This window comes from Mchenga conophoros, linkage group LG3 (assembly GCF_057382185.1).
Source record: "Mchenga conophoros isolate Kocher_MC1m ecotype Shallow Benthic linkage group LG3, M_conophoros_male_GT1.1, whole genome shotgun sequence".
In the NCBI taxonomy this organism is placed as follows: domain Eukaryota; kingdom Metazoa; phylum Chordata; class Actinopteri; order Cichliformes; family Cichlidae; genus Mchenga; species Mchenga conophoros.
Window position 1 is genome coordinate 65,495,164 of NC_140528.1, and position 19,528 is coordinate 65,514,691.

Consider the following 19,528-nt stretch of genomic DNA (forward strand, 5'->3'; position numbering starts at 1 on the left):
ATTATTAGGCAAATGAGTATTTTGTCCACATCATCCTCTTCATGCATGTTGTCTTACTCAAAGCTGTATAGGCTCGAAAGCCTACTACCAATTAAGCATATTAGGTGATGTGCATCTCTGTAATGAGAAGGGGTGTGGTCTAATGACATCAACACCCTATATCAGGTGTGCATAATTATTAGGCAACGTCCTTTCCTTTGGCAAAATGGGTCAAAAGAAGGACTTGACAGGCTCAGAAAAGTCAAAAATAGTGAGATATCTTGCAGAGGGATGCAGCAGTCTCAAAATTGCAAAGCTTCTGAAGCGTGATCATCGAACAATCAAGCGTTTCATTCACAATAGTCAACAGGGTCGCAAGAAGCGTGTGGAAAAACCAAGGTGCCAAATAACTGCCCATGAACTGAGAAAAGTCAAGCGTGCAGCTGCCAAGATGCCACTTGCCACCAGTTTGGCCATATTTCAGAGCTGCAACATCACTGGAGTGCCCAAAAGCACAAGGTGTGCAATACTCAGAGACATGGCCAAGGTAAGAAAGGCTGAAAGACGACCACCACTGAACAAGACACACAAGCTGAAACGTCAAGACTGGGCCAAGAAATATCTCAAGACTGGTTTTTCTAAGGTTTTATGGACTGATGAAATGAGAGTGAGTCTTGATGGGCCAGATGGATGGGCCCGTGGCTGGATTGGTAAAGGGCAGAGAGCTCCAATCCGACTCAGACGCCAGCAAGGTGGAGGTGGAGTACTGGTTTCGGGTTGAGGATGGAGTCAAGCTCAAGTCCCAGTCCTACTGCCAGTTTCTGGAAGACACCTCCTTCAAGCAGTGGTACAGGAAGAAGTCTGCATCCTTCAAGAAAAACATGATTTCCATGCAGGACAATGCTCCATCACACGCGTCCAAGTACTCCACAGCGTGGCTGGCAAGAAAGGGTATAAAAGAAGAAAAACTAATGACATGGCCTCCTTGTTCACCTGATCTGAACCCCATTGAGAACCTGTGGTCCATCATCAAATGTGAGATTTACAAGGAGGGAAAACAGTACACCTCTCTGAACAGTGTCTGGGAGGCTGTGGTTGCTGCTGCACGCAATGTTGATGGTGAACAGATCAAAACACTGACAGAATCCATGGATGGCAGGCTTTTGAGTGTCCTTGCAAAGAAAGGTGGCTATATTGGTCGCTGATTTGTTTTTGTTTTGTTTTTGAATGTCAGAAATGTATATTTGTGAATGTGGAGATGTTATATTGGTTTGACTGGTAAAAATAAATAATTGAAATGGGTATATATTTGTTTTTTGTTAAGTTGCCTAATAATTATGCACAGTAATAGTCACCTGCACACACAGATATCCCCCTAAAATAACTACAACTAAAAACAAACTAAAAACTACTTCCAAAAACATTCAGCTTTGATATTAATGAGTTTTTTGGGTTCATTGAGAACATGGTTGTTGTTCAATAATAAAATTATTCCTCAAAAATACAACTTGCCTAATAATTCTGCACTCCCTGTGTGTGTGTATGTATGTATGTATGTATGTATATATATATATATATATATATATATATATATATATATATATATATATATATATATATATATATATGTATGTATATATATATATATGTATATATGTATGTATATATATATATATGTATGTATATATATATATATGTATGTATGTATGTATGTATGTATGTATGTATGTATGTATATATATATATATGTATGTATGTATATATATACGTATGTATGTATATATGTGTATGTGTGTATATATATATATATATATATATATATATATATATATATGTATATGTGTATGTATATATATATATATATATATATATATATATATATATATATATATATATATATATATATATATATATAGCTTTCTTGTCTTGACGCTAGTGGCTTCTATCTCCTCCTTTGGCCAGCTTATTATCCCAGCTGGGTACTTGTAATTTGCTGTAGAGCAGACCTTTCCAAAGTGAGGGGCCCGCCCCCTAGGGGGGAAAAGAAACAAAAAGCTTGGACACTGCTAGCACGGGGCGCCCACACAAACGCAAAGCAGGAAATGAAGCATAGCTGAATATGTTTCCAAACCAACTTCATTCTAAGCCAAAGACTAGAAAATATGGTGAAGCAGATCTTCCCTTTGGTTTCACCTGCACAAGTGCCAAGGTAGGTCACCCCTGCAGAATTGCTTTTCCCTTCGTTGGGAGCAGCGCTGGGCTGTCTAAATCACGGACTAACAGTATCCCACAGTTGTTTATGTTTTTAAACCTATTTTGCACAGAGAGGCATTTTTTGAAAAATGTATTGATAGCAATGTTGAATATTATTACACAGGAAAAAAACAACTACATGTAAAATAATCACACCTTGATGCATTAACTGCGTGTGTATATGTAAGCGTGTAAAACTGCAGACAGTCAGATTAACAGTATATCTGCATTTCTGCAATTCATCTCATGTAAACAATAACGTGTGCACAGCGTGGCGTGAAAAAGGCACATACCTTTGACATTGCCTGACCAACTCTGTATTCCTCATCCACACATAAACGCAAAAAAGGAGTTTTAAAAAAATCTCAGTTTTCGGTGATTCAAAACACCGTTTACGTGTGGATGAAACAGCTGCGTTTTCAAAAATACCTGTGTAGGTGTGGACGTAGAGTAAAAGAGTTAGTAGTTTATTTTCTTACTACCTGTAATTTATTGCAGATTACTTGTATTTGCTTAATTGTTTACTAAAGTTTGGGAACCACTGCTGTAGAGGATGAAGACTAAGATTTCTTGCTCGCAGAAGAGATAATGAATTAAAAGTAAGCATTGACGGAGCATCCATAGAAGAGTGAACTACATTATGCATTATGCTGTTGTATGTGTTGATTCATTTATCTATAAGCAGCATTTAAGCGGGTGTTTGCAATAGATTTATTAAATTATTTATATCAGTGAAGTGAATTGTTAACGCAGAAAAAGTAGAAACTCTCTCTCTTATTCTCTCTGTCTCGCTGTGTGTGTGTGTGTGTGTGCGTGTGCGTGCATTTAATTTCTATAATTCTGAGCTTTTATTTTCTCTGCGTGATTAAAAAAAAAGAAAAGGAAAAGAAAGAAAAAAAAAATTTCCTCTGCGCGATGACTGACTTCCTGTCATGTCACTTCCTCAAGGTTAGTACAGTCGTCGCTTAGCGGTCCTGCTGAGGAGCGGTGAGTACGCGTTAGTGTCCCTGTTTGCACACCAGTTAAGTATTCAAATCTTGCTTTATACACTCATAAGACTTGTGTTATAGTTTGTTTTGTTGTTGTTTTTAGTGTAAACTGTTTCTGTCGAGTACATGCTAAAATTAAACTGCATGCATGCTGTCTGCTGTTCTTTTTCATCCTTTAGGTCTCCAAGTACAGTCGAAGTCATGTGTGAAGCTTTATTGAAGCTTTATTTAAACGGGTACGTGAGCTCACTCTTTGTTTTTAAGTGGTGTATATTTTATTTTTTAATTCGTAACTCCTTCGGTACAGACACATATATAATATATAATGGCCACTGATGATAGGTTTCCCTGTGGTAGAATAAAATAAAATAAAAATAAATTGTGACTATGTGATGACAATAAGTTGTCACTATATACGTTTCTATATATTTCTGTGCGTTTAGGAAGCTTAGTTAGATTTTCTGTGATGGTTCACATTTTGTCCACAGGTTTAAACAATAACTTACTAAGTTCATCCTTTTTACTTTTAGGTTGCTGTTCCCATACCAGTTGGGAAGTAAAAGAAGAAGGAAAGTACCAGAAACTAAAACGACACAAGCTGTGCCAACAGGGTAAGATGTTACGTTTCACTTTTTAAACCTACTCTTGATATTTGCAGTCTTTGCTCCTTTGCTAATTAAATCTGTGTCATCTTATAGACCCTGTGACATAAGGTAGTCCTAATATGGTTATGTATGTCATTTTTAATAGAGTGATCACTGTTCTTAAAAGTGTTTTCAATTTAAAAATAATAGGCAATCAAAGCTGAAAGCACTTAGTGCACTTGGTGCTTTCAGTTTCATCCAACTGGAAATTCCCTGGATGTTGTTTAAACGGCTCATGATAGCTCACACAACACTGTGAGCATGCAGTCGCTTCAGACCCCTTCGTCCTTTTACACATTTTGTAGCAGCTTTGTGTAACAATGAAAACTGACATTTTCTAACATGAGTCAACATTATTCAGCCCGCGATCATAAATGAATACATGTTCGTACATGCACATTCCAGTGCAGAATGCAAGCTCCATAAAGGCGTGGCTGAATGAGTTTGGTGTGGCCTTAAACTCAGCCCATCATACAGCTTTAACATGAACTAGAATAGCGATTGTGAGAAAGAAATGTAATGGCTCATAAGTACTTTAAATACATCTTTAATACCTTTTAACGTTTTTATTGTATCGAGTCTGGAAAAGACATGGTTCTTGTGACAGGTGATAACGGCAGATGCGATTTGAAATCCATATACTAGACTAAACTAAACTAACTAAACTAAACATAAGACTAAACCAGACAGTATTCGTAGTGTCAGATTTTCTTTCCGTAGAACCCAAATGAGCGCTCCAGGACCGGAGCAGGTGGAGAAGCGATACGATCCACTAGATTCTACCCTAAAGTTCGTCAACAGGCCAGATGATCTGAATCCACTGTGTAAGATTTTTTTTTCTTTTTCACCACCATGTTGCCCCACAAAAACAGTCATTACCACACATTATAAAATTTCTCCTATTCCTTTTTTAAATTTTTCATGAACCACGGAGTTTATTATATTTTGGTGCAATCCAGTATATGTAGTGTAACTGATACATCTGTTATTGTCCACTTCTTCCTCAGGTGATGACTCTCTCAGAGCAGAGATGTCCTGTGGCCACGCTGTCACTCCTGAATCTCTGACACGATGGTGTCGTACCCTGCTGGATCAGGTGTGTCATGTCTTTGTAGCAGATAGTGTATGTGATGGGGTGGAGCCGAACCTGAATACGTATTCGGAAAGGAACAAATATCGTGTTTTTTATGAATACTTATTTCGAACAAATACTTTAAAAAATATTTGTATTCAGGAACAAGAAAAACTTTATATTAAAAAGCTGAGTTTCCTTATGAGACTGCAGTGCATGACCGGATGAGTGAGTGACGTGTGAAAGGTGACTGACACAGGCTGCTCCACACAGCAACAGAGAAGACTCAGCTGAGCGATAAAAGACTGAACTGCATCACTATTTTTGTTGAATAGAATTTTTGTACCCTCGGTAATTTAGACAATAGGCTGTTGACAGAGTAAAGTTAAAGTTCGGTTTAAAAGGTTAAAACAATGCTTGTGTAGTTGTGTTGAATTGTATGCACTTGTGGGAGTTGTTACATTTAAGTTACTCGTCTTTTGCAGACAGCAAGATGTAGGCTATAGGCCAGTTAACCTTAGCAGAGCTTCCCGTTGTCCTCATTAATGTAGCTGAAACTCCCCACATGGATTTGGTCAACTCAATAGAAAAGAGTGTGGCTGCTGCTGAGCCATCTCTTGGTCCTCCACCAGCCAAAAATCTTGTTCCAGTTCTGTGTGGAAGCATTTTACATTCAGTGCTGCAGATGAAACCAAAGTGATATGTAATGTGTGCAAAAGTCAAATCAGCAGAGGCAGAGATATCAAACATCTGTCAACATCTGTTATGCATAATCACATGCACTTAAAGCATCTTATTCCTGGTACTGTCTGCCAATCCCCCCACAATTACAGCCATGTTCTGTCCCTGCAAGCCAGTTTCACTGTCTGTTCACCACCACCCGTCCAAGGTGGTGGTGGGGTTCATAATGTTCGCAGTGGTATTTTACTAGTTGTTGGTTTTAACCACGAATGAGGCAATGGATGTTATTTTCTTTTCAATGAGGTTCCTTGTTACATGTTCATTGCTGGATTTATGGAAAACCATCAACTAATATTGCATATCCATAATTATTATAATGGATATAATTAAAGAATAATTACATTCTAACATTAATTAGAAGTGTAATGCAAAAAACTGGGTTTTTACACCTATTTTGAATTTTACTCAAATACAAATACAGATACAAATACCGGTCTGTTATTATAGTTATTATATAATTCCATCTAAAATTTAGTCTTTGGAGTTTTTGGTAAAATCATTTCAGATTGATTTTAACAGCTTTATGTGTTTGTAGCAAAAAGAGGTAAAATTATTGAACTTATAAAATACACTGATTTTGTTTAAGTTATCACATGATTGGGTGACAATAGATAATCTGCAGAAATGTTTTGGTTTACTGTTTATATGTGTAGCTAAACATGTTGCAGATTTAACAACTATATAAAAACGTAAAAGAATGACGGTATAAAGATGCATTAAAAATAAAAGTAGGAGTTTTAAAAACAACAAATTCTAATTAATTATCCATCCATCTTCTTACACTTTATCCGGGGGAAGGGTCGCGGGGGCAGCAGCCTAAGCAGAGAAGCCCAGACCTCCTTCTCCCCAGCCACCTCCTCTAGCTTATCCGGGGGAACACCAAGGCGTTCCCAAGCTAGCCGAGAGATATAATCTCTCCAGCGTGTCCTGGGTCTGTCCCGGGCCCCGGACATGCCCAGAACACCTCACCCAGGAGGCACTCTAATTAATTAAATTAACTTTTTTTTTTAATTGTATTTTCTTTAAAAGGGGAATTACAAATTCAGATGCCCGGCTTTAGTGGAGGGAACCAAGCAGTGTAATAAAGAGTGGTCGTACCAGGAGGTGCGCAGACTGGCTGATCTGACTGTGGAGGAAATGCAGCACTTTGAAGAGAGCATGGCTCGTCTGGCTCTTGCAGACCACTGTGAGGTTCAGGAAGTAAGTGACCCAGTTATTTATGTTTTAATTTGTTTTTCCTTTTTAATGTTTACAGCTTCTTGATTTCAGTGAAATCCAGTGGACTCAATATTTTTTTTAATATTGTGGTTGGGTTTCTCTTAAAAATGTCCCTTCATTTATTTCCACATCAGTGTCCACAGTGCAAAACAAGTGTGGAGAGGATGGATCTGTCCAACCTGTGTGTAAAGTGTGTCGTATGCACAGCTGTTCAGAAGAAGAAATTTTACTTCTGCTGGCAGTGTCTGAAACCATGGAAGGGTTCAGGCCCTCGATCTGAACGCTGCGACAACGACGGCTGTGAGAACAAGGACCTGCAACTTCTGCAGACATGTAAAACCATTGATCTGCCTGACGTAAAGGGCGTCACCAGCTGCCCTGCCATTAGAGTCTGTCCTACATGTGGCCTGAGGGTGGAGCATAACAGAAAACACTGTAAAAATATCAAATGTCCTCGCTGCAAAATTGAGTTCTGTTTTGTCTGCCTGAAACTAAAGCGTGAATGTTCCAGTTCACCATACAGAATGTGCCCCAGTGGGGTCGCGCCAAGGCAGACCTCCATCCCTGTGTGGAGCAAAACATGAAAACCAGAATGAAGTGTATGTGTAACTCGAGTTCTTTCGTCTTTTGGTTTCTCTATCTTCCTTGTCGTTTATGGACTCTACTGGGCTAGCTTTGGATGAGCTTGCTTAAAAAAGAAAGTTCTAGAGGTCAAGTTGTCTTTGAATACAGTTTTTAACCATCAATATTTTTGGTAACCTTTCTTTAGCTGAGGCAAAAGATGGACGGGTTTGTATCGCTTTGATTTTCTTGATACTGTGGGGTCTGCAGATATCTGACATTTTTATGGTGATTAAAGTTGCTGTAAGACCAAGAGTCTGACAGACACCATCTCAACATATGATTGTCACTGCTGCTTCTTCTGATGCCTCATGATATCTGATACTTCTTTTGCTTTAAGGTGTTTACGGTATCCACAGGAAATGAAATCTCATTACTATACAAATCCTGTAAATCTCAGGATTGTCAACCTCAGATTCTTTGGCAAAAAAACATCTAAAGTGCACTTCTACGTTTTTAATTGCCCTCACAGTCTCAAAAAGATTTTCACAAGATGGGCTAAGTGCCTGAGAGAAACAGTATGAAAATGAAAAAGTGCAAAGCTGAATGAGGAAAAGCACCAGACCCTTGTATAAGCTTTTTAAATTGCAGTTATCCTTTGTAATGTTCATATGTGAAACATACAGTTTCTGACATTGCATAAAATAAATCTATTACACTAAATGTCTGTGTCTTGTGGTTCTTATGGTTGTCTTAAGATTGTTGGGTTTTTGTCTGTTTTTGGTGTTATTATATGGTCTTTACCTAGCAATATAAAGCTTCTTGAAGACAGTTGTTGTGATTATATAAATAAAACTGAGTTGAACTGAATCTGAATTAAGATATAACATGTGCAATAAATATTTTTTAAAGGTTGGTGATGTGTAGCCTGCTGTAGTCATGAACCTCCAGGTTAGTGCAACAGCTGATGCCAGCTATTGTTGGGAACAGAAATACTGAGAACAGAACAGTTTGGGAAGAAAAAGAAAGCTGCTGAGTTTGCACCTGTAGAATAGGAAACAGTGACAGAAATGCGCATTTTTAACAATTAACATTTCCGACACGCCATGAACCCATCACTGATCCGGCAGAAGTGAAAGAGAAAGCGATAGTCGGAGTGTTTTTAACTGCACGGGAGATTGAGATAGCCTAATGCTCCTATAGCGGATGAACTATTTTATTAACAAGTATCTGAAGAAATGTCTTAAAACTGTGTTGAAGGCAGGCCTGCATCTTTGGCTTACTTTGATTTCTTTTCAAAATAATCGCGTTTGTTTCTGCCTCCAACAACAATTTCTTTGTAGATCGTCAGAGGGGGCAGAAAATGCGTTTATTTGGTCGACATGGCTTCAAGAACATCTCTACCTCTGTGGGTAAGATTTGTAGTGAATTTCGAAGTCCCGAGGCCTTTTTTTATTTTTATTTTTTATTTAGTTTTGGTTAATTGGTCTTCTGTGTGTTCTCTATATAAAGTTTTTCCTACGCTCTTCAGACGTCTTTAAATTCAGCCTGGAAACGCTGTTGAAAGAGGAACTGTCCTTTACTCAGAGCGTCTTCAATTGAGCTGCTTTATTATTAAGAGTTTACTGACATATGATGAGAATTTATACACCTTGCGCCATTTGTAAGGACGTGCCTTTCTTAACCTGCTAGGTACCTGACAAGGAATGTCAATGTCAATTTGTAAATGTCAGTGTTTTCTATAGCACATTTACAAGCAACATCAAAGTTAACCAAAATGCATTACAAGTTCATTAATGAACAATAGAAACTAAATACAGTAAAACGAAACGTGAGAAGACGCAAATACATTATGTAGTGACAACATAAACAACATTTAAAAAAATCTGATGGTACTTAAGCGGAACTCGAATGAAAAGCCAGGGTTAAAAAATGAGTTTCAAGATTTTATTAATTCTATTTTTTTTAATTATTCTTGGTATTATATGTTAGCAAATGTAGATCAAATCATTGGCTTCAATGGATTATAGAAAAGACGCAAAAGGGAACGAGCTATTTTCTGACGACCTTCTGCTTGTGTTGGCAGTTTATGATGCACACTCATGTTCTTATTCTGCAATTTACAGAAGCTAATATTAAATACCATGGGCTGGTAAACCAAGGTGCGACGTGTTACCTGAACAGTGTGCTGCAGGTGCTGTTTATGACCGAAGACTTCAGAGAAGCTGTGAAAAGGTTTATTGTCACATATGTGCATTTAATGGGGTCTATGGTTCATTTTTATTACTTATGGGGACTTTGTCTGTGTTTAGGTCCTCCAAACAAAATGTTGGCATTGGGCTTCTTGGTGCCCTTACAGACTTGTTTGATAATTTACAGAAACATACAGCAAACACACACAAAATAATAACCCAGCTGGGCATCAACAGAGGTACAGTATGATAACACACAGACAACAAAACCTTTGAATAATGTTTTTGATGTTTCATGTTTTTGAGAAACTTTGTCACTTTACACAACATTTTGAGGGTTTATGATTGGCATTTTTGATTGTAGTGAATAATTATGGGGTTATATATTTTTTTAATTAATGAATATGTTTGTTAAAGACATGCACATATATTTCTCCATCCAGTGTATGAACAGCGAGATGCTGCTGAATGCATCGAGAAGATTTTAACCATGACCAGTCCTGAGGCATCACAGGTAAGGTCTTTGTCAATATCAAATGGAATCGTTTGGTTTGAAAATAATACTTAATAATATGTTTTTGTTCATTTATGTTTTCAGATCTTCCACGGTCTGTTAGCAAACCAAATCACCTGCTCTAAAGGTCATAAAGAGACTGACAGGGATGCACCATTTTGGCATCTTCCTCTGTCATTGGTGGATTTTTACAATCAAGACTACAGTGTAGTAAGTACATAAACTTCTCAGCATGTTTCTGTTTTCAGGACTCACAGCTGCAACAAGTTCGCATAATATTGCCAGTAACATATCTGTGTTATTCTATCATTTTCCTTAATAAACACTTTTGTTTGATTGGGAACTATGTATCTACTTGTGAGGACACATAAAAATCAGATGATGCCTTGGATCCTGCCTGTGTCAAAACATATTAATTAATATTATTTCTGAAAATGTTTCTTTTTTAAAAATATATCTCTTATTACTTTCAATGCATTACAAAACAAACATAACACAGTTGACTTATAGTCTCATGAGTCATGTAAATATCCTAAGTCACAAAATGCAACAAATGTATCTTTTAGTGAGAAATTATAGGAAAAGGTAAACCTACTCCAATGTTTTGTAGAAAAACAAAATGGAGTTTTTGATGTGATTTTTGTTTGTTTTGTGGAAAATGGGTTAGCGAGTGGTGGCTGAAGGTTTTAATGGCTATCATCCAAACTTGATGACCATGGCAAAATACTAGCAACCAAAGGAATTGCAAGGAGTTTTTTAGTGCAGCATCTTTGTGACCAGTTTCACCCAGTGACTGCCAGCAACCACTCGCTAACTGGGAATACACACTTTCCAACACTTATCAAGTATGTGAACCTGTGTTACTGAGGTCTTAGAGAGTTCATGTCTGAATACTACAAAAAAATGTTGAAGCTTAACCAAGATTAGGTGAAATTTTACATACTGGATCTAAATCCCACTGAGGTAAACTGCCAATGAAATTGTAGACCTTTCAGTTTGTCTTCAGATCTGTCCAATACCTTTTTTTCTTTTTCTGACACATCTAATCAACTCTACAGTCCAAGTCCTGAGTTCACTGATAAGTGTTGGATGTTGGAATTTTGGTTTGTTTTTACTGTTTATATCTCACTTCAAAAGACAATATTATGTCTTTTAAAGAGGTCATGAATTATTAATGTTAGCATGCCCTTCTTGAGAAAATCTTTGTGAACGCTGAGCTCTTCGGCACATCTTTATCAAAGCTGCTTCTGAATTAGTTTTCATTTTTCAGGTGAATGGCATCGAGGAGTTTTTCAGACCTACATGTCTAAATGGAGAACACCAGATGTACTGTGACCGCTGCGGTCACAAAGTTGATGCTACTATTGTAAATGAAGAATTTTTTGTGATTTCTGAACATTGATATTGATTTAATGAAATTATAACGAAATGACACACATTAAAAACCCATATTTTTCACTCAGACAGATGTAATAAAACATCACCCAGATGTTTTGATTCTGCTGCTGAAGAGGTTTGAGTTCAACTACAGTTACATGTCCTACTTCAAAACCAGCTGTTTTGTGGAGGTTCCCTACAGCCTGCAAATACCAGGGGTATTTACAAAGTGTACTTTAATATTTGATCAAAAATCATCTTCATTTTTCTTTCTCACTTTGTTATTTTTTGTCCTCTGGGATCAGAATGAGGTGTACGAACTGTATGCAGTTGTGGATCATTTTGGTGGTCTGAGAGGTGGCCATTACAGCGCAACAATCAAAACCCAGGATGAAGACAGATGGTATAAGTTTGATGATACCCAGGTCACACCGGTAAGGCTGATCGCGTTTTCTTCAGTGTAATTGAAACACGTTCCAAAATTACTGTATTGTATGTTTATGTATAAAAATAAAAGAAAAATTCATCATGTTATATTTGTTTTTTTCCCTTCATAGCTTGATTACCAACCATTCCAGGAGAAGTAGGTTTTTGTCTTTCTTCTTGTCCTTGCTATAGATTAATTTGCAAATATATCAATATTTAAAGTTTATTTAAACACAAATATGATATAGATGACTGTACGTATGGAGTATGTTACACCAAACTCTAATCACAAGTGCAGATTGTATTTTTCAAAATTGTTTTAAGGTTTTTTTTTAAGTTGTGTTTTGTCTTTTTTTCTATTTCTTCTTCTAGATCCCAGAGTGCATATCTTTTATTTTACAGAAAGGCAAAAAGCAAGACTCATAATTGTTACCATAGGCATATGTTTCTTTATATTTTTTTTTTTATTTTATTATGTATTTTATTATTCGTGCTGTAGATAGTTAAAACAGGCAGGTTTTCCACCTGCAATCAGTGACAAATATGACCAGTGAGAAGACGCTTATGAGAAAGCAAAGTCAGTTATCACACTGCAGAGTGATAATACACACAAAAATGATGGACAAGTATAATTACAGTGATAATTAGTGTTGGATCTGAACTCTGCTGTTAATGAGATTACCCAGTAAATGAAGGTTTTTCAGGACACTTGGGGGGAAAATGGACACAAAGAAATTGTCCGGCATCATGAAAATTCAGGAGTGAAGTTAGTGACAGAGATGCAGCTGTGATAATCTAATAGACAGGTTGAGATTAGCGACGGAGAAGACAAACATGCAACAACTGAGGATGAACATCAAAAACAAGCGAATTAAATGTCAGGATTTGCTTGCATGCTGTGATCATTGCCCTGTTGCATACCTGTTGGACAGACGACCTCTTTCTTGTGTGTGTGTTTTATATTTAAAATAAATTCCACAATATTAAATCTAATTTATTTTTTTATTTATTTCAAATTGATCTGAGGTGTGTGCGCATTACTTCCTCAGCCAATCAGGTGGCCTAAACTTTTGAAGTAATACTATTTTATTTAATATTTTAAAATGCAGTATTGAGAGATGATTTGAAAATAATGGAGGAAACATTAACAAATAAACTGTTTAAATGAAGTAAGCAAATGTGTGGAAAAAGGGCAAAGCACAAGAGAAATAACGAGTGAAACTTATTTTACAGGACTGGGAAATAAAATTCTGCTCCCTTCTTTCTCATTTTTTTTAAACTGATGCTTCAGCTTTTTTTTATTATAATATTATTTTTGGTTTGAAGAGCAAGAGAATCGATCAGGTTTAATTACACAGATGTTTGTTATAAGTTAACATGATTTTTTTAATTGCTTGATTCTTTAACAGAAACCCCTGGGCGAACACTCCTACAATTTCTTCTTGGACCAACTGTAACGCACATAATTTCCTTAGTGATTAATAAAGTATTCTGATTATGATTCTGATAGTTTCAGGATACATGATCTGCCATTATCCAATGACACATCTGCTTACCTGTATCTTTTGCTCGTTTCTCCTCCTCTTCTTTTCCCTTTTTTTCTACACTGAGCACCTGAACTTTTTTTGTCCATCTTGCATTGGTTTTAATTTTGGACTTTTGGATCACCACAACGAGCCCGTTCTCAACATGTTGACGATTTGTCGTAAAATGTTACGCTTTGGAAATGAGAACGTGTTGTTATTAGATGCTGCTCCAGCCAGCCAGAGAGTCCCCGCCACCCCTGCCTATTCCATCCCCAAAATGCGCTGGCTGATGTCGGGGCAACATGAGTACGGGCAGCTTTTTTTTTTTTTTTTTTTTTTGCCGGGGCTGGCAATCCGTGTCACAGCTTGTTCATGACATGTGTGAGGACACTGAGATAGTGGTGATGTGTGTGATAGGAGTGACAGATGGGTTTGAATGTGAGGATGGGATCAAATCAGGGATCAGCTCTGACCACCTTCTTGTGATAGTGATGGTGTAAAGGTTGTTGATGGATGACTCCACTTTGGATTCAAATAAGGCAGCATGCTGCAAAATACTGGATTGGCTTAAAAGAAAAAAAAAACATTTTTGATGACATAAAAGTCTAAAAAACTGACTTTTGTGATTTGTCTTGCAATTCCAGTATGGAGGTCTCAAAATGCACATGCTAAAGAAAAGAAGATTTCACTCTTGGGGACCTCATATATAAAGAATATGTGCAAATTTTTTCAGATGATTCAAAAGAGCCACAACAGGAGTCATTTGACAGGAGTCACTGAGGCTATTCCCAGGAATCCGGTTGGTATACATAAAAAATCTTCTCAGTGTACATGATTTTAGGCAATGTACAATTTTGCTAGCTAGATTAGGAAGAGGAAATGATGGCAGGCAAGCTTTGGTATCTTTTGGGGACAGCTGGTTTTTAGTTTATGCCATGTTGTCAGTCAGTTCACAGTTAATTGGTGGATAAAAGTCAGTGGATAAAAATCGTGTTCATGTGGCATCAGCTCTCACAGGGATTCTGGGAAATCAGAAAGCAGATGCGTTAGCAGGGAAATCTACCAGTAAAGAAAAAACTGGCAAAGACAGAGTAGTACATGTGACAGGGGGCGGTAATGCAATGGAGACGGATGCCAGCTGCTTTTAAATCCCAAAGAAGAAGAAGAAGTTGGAAGGAAACGCGGCTGTCCAGCTCTGCGATCACGACCTCATCACCACATCTACTCAGCATGGACTTCTCAATCCGTGCAGCCAACCTGGACGACTGCAAGGACATCGCGCGCATGATCATGGTGAGCGGAAACGTGCGCGCGCAGTCCAGCTGTGTGTGTAAGACATTTAGTGACATGCATCGACCGTCAGGCTGACATCCATCAACCTCTCTGCTGCTGCTGTCATTATTACATGGTTCAGATGCAATGTGCTCGCTTTGCTCTTTAGTTTCAGTGCAAACAGGCTAATAAATGTTAGAGAGCTCGTTATGAACGATGAGCTCATGCTTTGTTTGTTTTTCTCCAGGAGCTGGCAGAATATGAGAAAGTGTCAGACCACGTGAAAGTCACCCAGAAAGGTAGTGTATGTAGTCAAGTTCTCTGCCTTGACTTTCAGGGTATTTTTTTTATAATATTTATAAAACGATTAAATCCAAGGTGATATTTTTGGAGGTGCGCAGTTTATTCTTTATGTCTGTGAAGGTTCTCAGTCATCCAGGTCATCGTAGTCAGAGGTCTGGGCATTCCTGCAGCGAGGAATGCCCAGACCTCTACATTGGAGAGACCAAACAGCCACTTCACAAGCGCATGGCACAACACAGAAGAGCCACCTCCACAGGACAAGACTCAGCTGTCCATCTGCATCTTAAGGATAAAGGACACTCTTTCGAGGATGCCAATGTTCACATTTTGGACAGAGAGGACAGATGGTTTGAAAGAGGAGTGAAAGAAGCCATCTATGTCCACTGTGAGCGACCATCTTTGAACAGAGGCGGTGGTTTACGACACCAACTCTCTGCCATCTATAATCCAGTTTTGAGATCCCTTCCCAGACGCCTTAACGCCCACTCACATCCTGGGCCATCTGATCTCAGGAATTTGCATGATAAGGTGGGGCCAGGTTTCACAATGAACTCACCCGAAACTCTGGCTGATTGGAGCCCACACCCAGTTTCACACCTTGGCTCAGGCGATTAGAGGATCATCAGGGGTCCTTTGTCCCTCTGTGGGGGGGGACTCTCCACCATTTGACCTTAGAACTGAAGAAGCTTCTCGGATGAGAGGTGAAACGTCTTCAAGTAACTTAAAGAAGTCCAGACGCTTTTCTTTGCAAGCTCCTTTGACAGTTTATTCTTGACTTTGGGAAAATGAGATCTTATAAAATCTCGTCAGTGAAACACAGAAACTAAATTTTAATGTCTGCAGCTGTAAAATAAGCTGAGCTAAGACACGTACACATTCAACTGACATTTTTATAAATGCAGATGCAGCTGCTTCAGTCCATGACTGGCAGTGCTTGATGAAAGATAAAAGACGAAAGTGTTGCTAATCAGAAACTTTCCAGATTGTGTTGAATGGTTGATCAAATTCTGGTGGCACATTTCTGCATTCATAATTTCTTCATTTTGACAGGATATCCAACACCACACTGGCTGAAAGGCAGCTCTGAAACATGACAGAGCCTATACCGTGTTTTACAGATGGCTGTAGACACTTGTACCTCTCTGCTGACCTCCTCTATAGTCATGTGCCTCTTGTAGCAATGTGGGCTTCGACCACAGCTGGAGTTTCTGCCAGGAGCTGAAGTGGGAATGCACGTCCAGATAAAACACACTTCTAACCAAAAAGTATCTGGATCAAATATAGTTTGGTGTTTATGGTAAATGGACTGGTTCTTATATAACGCTTTTATACTCTTATGAGCACTCAAAGCGCTTTGTACAACTTGTGCATTCACCCATACACACAAGCACATTTTTATTTAGTGCTTTCTAACTAACATTCACACACATGCATACTCCGATGGATGCATCGGAGAGCAATTTGGGGTTAGTGTCTTGCCCAAGGATTTTTGGCATGCAGACTAGGGAAAGTCAGGGATCGAACCATCAACTTTCCAATGAGTACATGACCTGTTCTACCGCCTGAGCAACAGCTACCCCAAATTTAGTTGTTTAGTTATATTTATCTAAGCCCAGTAGATTTTATCACACTATAATAAAGTAGTTGTCTGTGAGCCATTTGTTTCTACCACCAGGTAACAGGTTTTCTCAGGAAGCTTCATTCTAAAATTAGGAACTATGGACCTTTGAGGAAAAACCATTGCACTGTATTTTCCAACAAAAGGTCAAGAACTGGTTTTAAAGCTCTCTCTTAGCTAAGATTACATTTTGATAAAAAGCCTCAAACTGTTAAATGTAAACTGAATTTCCCCTTGTGAAAACACCGTGTAACAGTATCTATAATTTCTTTTCAGACTTGGAGCAGGATGGCTTTTCCAAGAACCCGTTCTTTCACGGGATCATCGCTGAGGTGCCAGAACAGCACAAAACCAAAGAAGGTGATCATGTTACGCCCAGTTTTCTCACACACTGTTGCGATCTACTGTCTAACAGCTGTAACAAACTTAGAACTGATGGTTGAGTGTTTAAAAAAACATATGAACCCATATGTGACAAAACCCTTAAAGTAAGTGAAAATAACCGACAGAGTGGGCGAGCAGGAGAAACAAAAGAACAGGGCAGATTTTTAACAAAAGGTTAAAAATGTGAGGTTTTATTTATAAAGTTTGCTGCACATTAACTGTGAGCAGCACCACAAATTTGTATAATTTTTTTCACTGATGTAAAGGAAATGATACATATTTATGTGTTTACAGTGTAAAGTAAAGCATTATGCTGTTAATAATCACTCTGATAAATGTTCAGAGTCATTCAATCAGTTGGAAGGAACGGCAAAACAAATATACAAATTTTATGAATACAGACACGGTTTAGCTTCTTCTAAATGTCGACTGTTTTTACCAGTAGATATTTTTCTTCTTTCAGGGCACACAAAGATCGGCTATGCACTTTATTTCTATGCTTACAGCTCCTGGTCAGGCAGAGCCATTTATATGGAGGACCTGTATGTGATGCCTGAGTTCAGAGGTACAGTACAGCCTCTGAGAAGATGTCTCATCATCACTGTGACCCTATATTTGCAGGAAATCTCAAGTAATGCACATGATCTGTCTTTCAGGGAAAGGTGTCGGTAAAGCACTAATGAGCAAGGTGGCACAGGTGAGTGAAACGTGAATAATGGAGAAGGTAAACCTTGAGCATTTTCCTGTTTTCAATATTTGCAGGAAAATATGCTGAACAGTGTCTCAGAGGCAGCATGCAGAAACAGCTTCCATGCTACATCTACAGCAGTCATTCCTGTCTTCCTTCTTGTTTTTGCTCTCCTGTAGCTGGCTCTGGCTGCTGGTTGCCACCAGCTCAACTTCACCGTCCTGAACTGGAACAAACCATCTATGGACTTTTACCTCAGCCAGGGCAGCTTTGATGTTACTGCTACCATGGGCTACCACTGCATGCGCTGCGAGGGGGAGGCGCTGAAGCACCTGGCTCAACTTTAACCTATTCATCATGACCTTGTGACCTTTGCAGCCATGAGGTCAGCCTGCGCACTGCAGGAATGGAGCACCACTCAGTGGCCTCTTTGCAAAACCTAACAACTTGAAGCGCCTACCTCAGCGTTACAAGGATAACTGTTACATAGGCTGTCTGAAGGTCTGTGCATATAAGCTAAGAGTGCAGCACGCCTTTTTAAATGAATATAGTTCAGATATGTGTTTATTTTATAAATGGCATTAAATTGGTTTTCTAATTTAGTTGCAGTTGTATTTTTGCAGCTACATGTAATTTACAAGCAGTGGATGTTCCAGTGTGTAACGTCATAGAATAAAGCGAATTGTATACATTTCTCCTGAGGGTGTTTTTTGTATTAAGTTACCAATAAGACACATAATTAAGATACTGTCTTACACATTTAACAGCTGTCAGAAATAAAAAAGAAATGAAGTACAGTTTCTTCACTACTTTACTTCTCACTAGTTTTTACTTTTATGCTTTGCATTGTAACGCAAAATCTCAATTTTCCACTCTATAGTTTCAAAACAAGCTGTCAAAATGTTGAGATTACAGTTGCCATTTCAAATCAAACAACTGCCAAGGCTGCTTAATCCTCTACAAAATGCTTAGTTTAGATGAGTTAGTGAAACAACTTGATCAGGTGTCTTATTCTGTCTACAACATTCATCCTCTTTACTGCACAAGTGTGTGACGATTAATATCCCTGCATCTGTCCATTGCCAATAAGGAGAGATCACTTAAACATTATTTATTGAGACAGAGAAATTAATGTATGATGACCCATCATGGCAGACAGAATCCGAGCGGTGATAGGATTTAGGACAGGACCCCTTTGAGTCTACATGGTGGTGGTGATGAAGATGGAGAGTGAGGCTTGGCTCTAACTGAGGTGTCTGTGAGGTGGTTTGTGAGGAAAGTACCAAGGTGGAAAGCAGAATGTACATTAGCGATAAAACAACGCAATTAGGTTTTCAAAACATAAATATATATACCGAAAATATGGAAACAAGCAGAGGTTCGAAGGGTTATAAAGACAGTAAAAATCTTTATTGGAGAAAATACTGTGAATTACTGGGTAAAAATACACCATTAGACAGGGTTCACTGTACAATTAAACCTAACTCTGGTAATTCAAAAGATTATTACTTCCCAGCAATAATAGATAATGATAAAAATTAGATAAATAAATCTGAATTATTAGCAAAATCATTTGCAAAGGTGGATAGTACAGACAACCTTTATGATAAAGAAAAAAGAGGATGGGAAACAACATTAAAGAGAAATATCAAAATACTTCATGATTAAGAAAATAATGAGGATGTAATTCATATAAATTTTTCTTTTAAAAAAAACAGAAGAAGAAGAAGCGCGTCAAATTTTGTACACAGGGCCACTCGAACGATAGTTT

At 38.0% G+C, this 19,528-nt stretch overlaps 3 protein-coding genes across 4 annotated transcripts; all 3 read left to right on the top strand.

Moving 5' to 3' along the window:
- Positions 1-2,169: 2,169 nt before the first annotated feature.
- Positions 2,170-8,174, top strand: LOC146580149 (E3 ubiquitin-protein ligase RNF19B-like). The gene is made up of 8 exons (XM_085266747.1): positions 2,170-2,188; positions 3,181-3,219; positions 3,401-3,457; positions 3,752-3,832; positions 4,586-4,689; positions 4,873-4,961; positions 6,708-6,878; positions 7,031-8,174. The coding sequence occupies exons 3-8, from the start codon at positions 3,423-3,425 to the stop codon at positions 7,478-7,480; spliced, it is 930 nt and encodes a 309-aa protein (XP_085122873.1). The 5' UTR covers positions 2,170-2,188; positions 3,181-3,219; positions 3,401-3,422; the 3' UTR covers positions 7,481-8,174.
- A 364-nt stretch (positions 8,175-8,538) lies between these two features.
- Positions 8,539-12,959, top strand: LOC146580150 (ubiquitin carboxyl-terminal hydrolase 50-like). 2 transcript variants are annotated; one of them, XM_085266748.1, is made up of 10 exons: positions 8,539-8,869; positions 9,584-9,692; positions 9,770-9,888; positions 10,093-10,163; positions 10,248-10,373; positions 11,434-11,529; positions 11,627-11,758; positions 11,846-11,974; positions 12,098-12,123; positions 12,339-12,959. In XM_085266748.1, the coding sequence occupies exons 1-10, from the start codon at positions 8,821-8,823 to the stop codon at positions 12,463-12,465; spliced, it is 984 nt and encodes a 327-aa protein (XP_085122874.1). In that variant the 5' UTR covers positions 8,539-8,820; the 3' UTR covers positions 12,466-12,959. The 2 variants fall into 2 exon arrangements, with proteins under 2 accessions (XP_085122874.1, XP_085122875.1); XM_085266749.1 differs by having other exon boundaries at positions 8,540-8,865.
- A 1,526-nt stretch (positions 12,960-14,485) lies between these two features.
- LOC146580151 (thialysine N-epsilon-acetyltransferase-like) lies at positions 14,486-19,385 on the top strand. The gene is made up of 6 exons (XM_085266773.1): positions 14,486-14,785; positions 15,012-15,063; positions 16,962-17,045; positions 17,533-17,634; positions 17,726-17,766; positions 17,937-19,385. The coding sequence occupies exons 1-6, from the start codon at positions 14,609-14,611 to the stop codon at positions 18,102-18,104; spliced, it is 624 nt and encodes a 207-aa protein (XP_085122899.1). The 5' UTR covers positions 14,486-14,608; the 3' UTR covers positions 18,105-19,385.
- Positions 19,386-19,528: the final 143 nt, after the last annotated feature.

What these genes read in the sequence shown, in the direction of transcription:
- LOC146580151 (XM_085266773.1), top strand. Translation starts at nt 14,609, where the DNA reads ATGCAATGGAGACGGATGCCAGCTGCTTTTAAATCCCAAAGAAGAAGA. An exon ending in ACAGCACAAAACCAAAGAAG is followed by an intron (nt 17,046 to 17,532) that starts GTGATCATGTTA and finishes TTCTTCTTTCAG; the next exon opens with GGCACACAAAGATCGGCTAT. An exon ending in TAATGAGCAAGGTGGCACAG is followed by an intron (nt 17,767 to 17,936) that starts GTGAGTGAAACG and finishes GCTCTCCTGTAG; the next exon opens with CTGGCTCTGGCTGCTGGTTG.
- LOC146580150 (XM_085266748.1), top strand. Translation starts at nt 8,821, where the DNA reads ATGCGTTTATTTGGTCGACATGGCTTCAAGAACATCTCTACCTCTGTG. An exon ending in ACAATCAAGACTACAGTGTA is followed by an intron (nt 10,374 to 11,433) that starts GTAAGTACATAA and finishes TTCATTTTTCAG; the next exon opens with GTGAATGGCATCGAGGAGTT. An exon ending in ATGATACCCAGGTCACACCG is followed by an intron (nt 11,975 to 12,097) that starts GTAAGGCTGATC and finishes TTCCCTTCATAG; the next exon opens with CTTGATTACCAACCATTCCA.
- LOC146580149 (XM_085266747.1), top strand. Translation starts at nt 3,423, where the DNA reads ATGTGTGAAGCTTTATTGAAGCTTTATTTAAACGG. An exon ending in ACACAAGCTGTGCCAACAGG is followed by an intron (nt 3,833 to 4,585) that starts GTAAGATGTTAC and finishes TTCTTTCCGTAG; the next exon opens with AACCCAAATGAGCGCTCCAG. An exon ending in ACCACTGTGAGGTTCAGGAA is followed by an intron (nt 6,879 to 7,030) that starts GTAAGTGACCCA and finishes TTTCCACATCAG; the next exon opens with TGTCCACAGTGCAAAACAAG.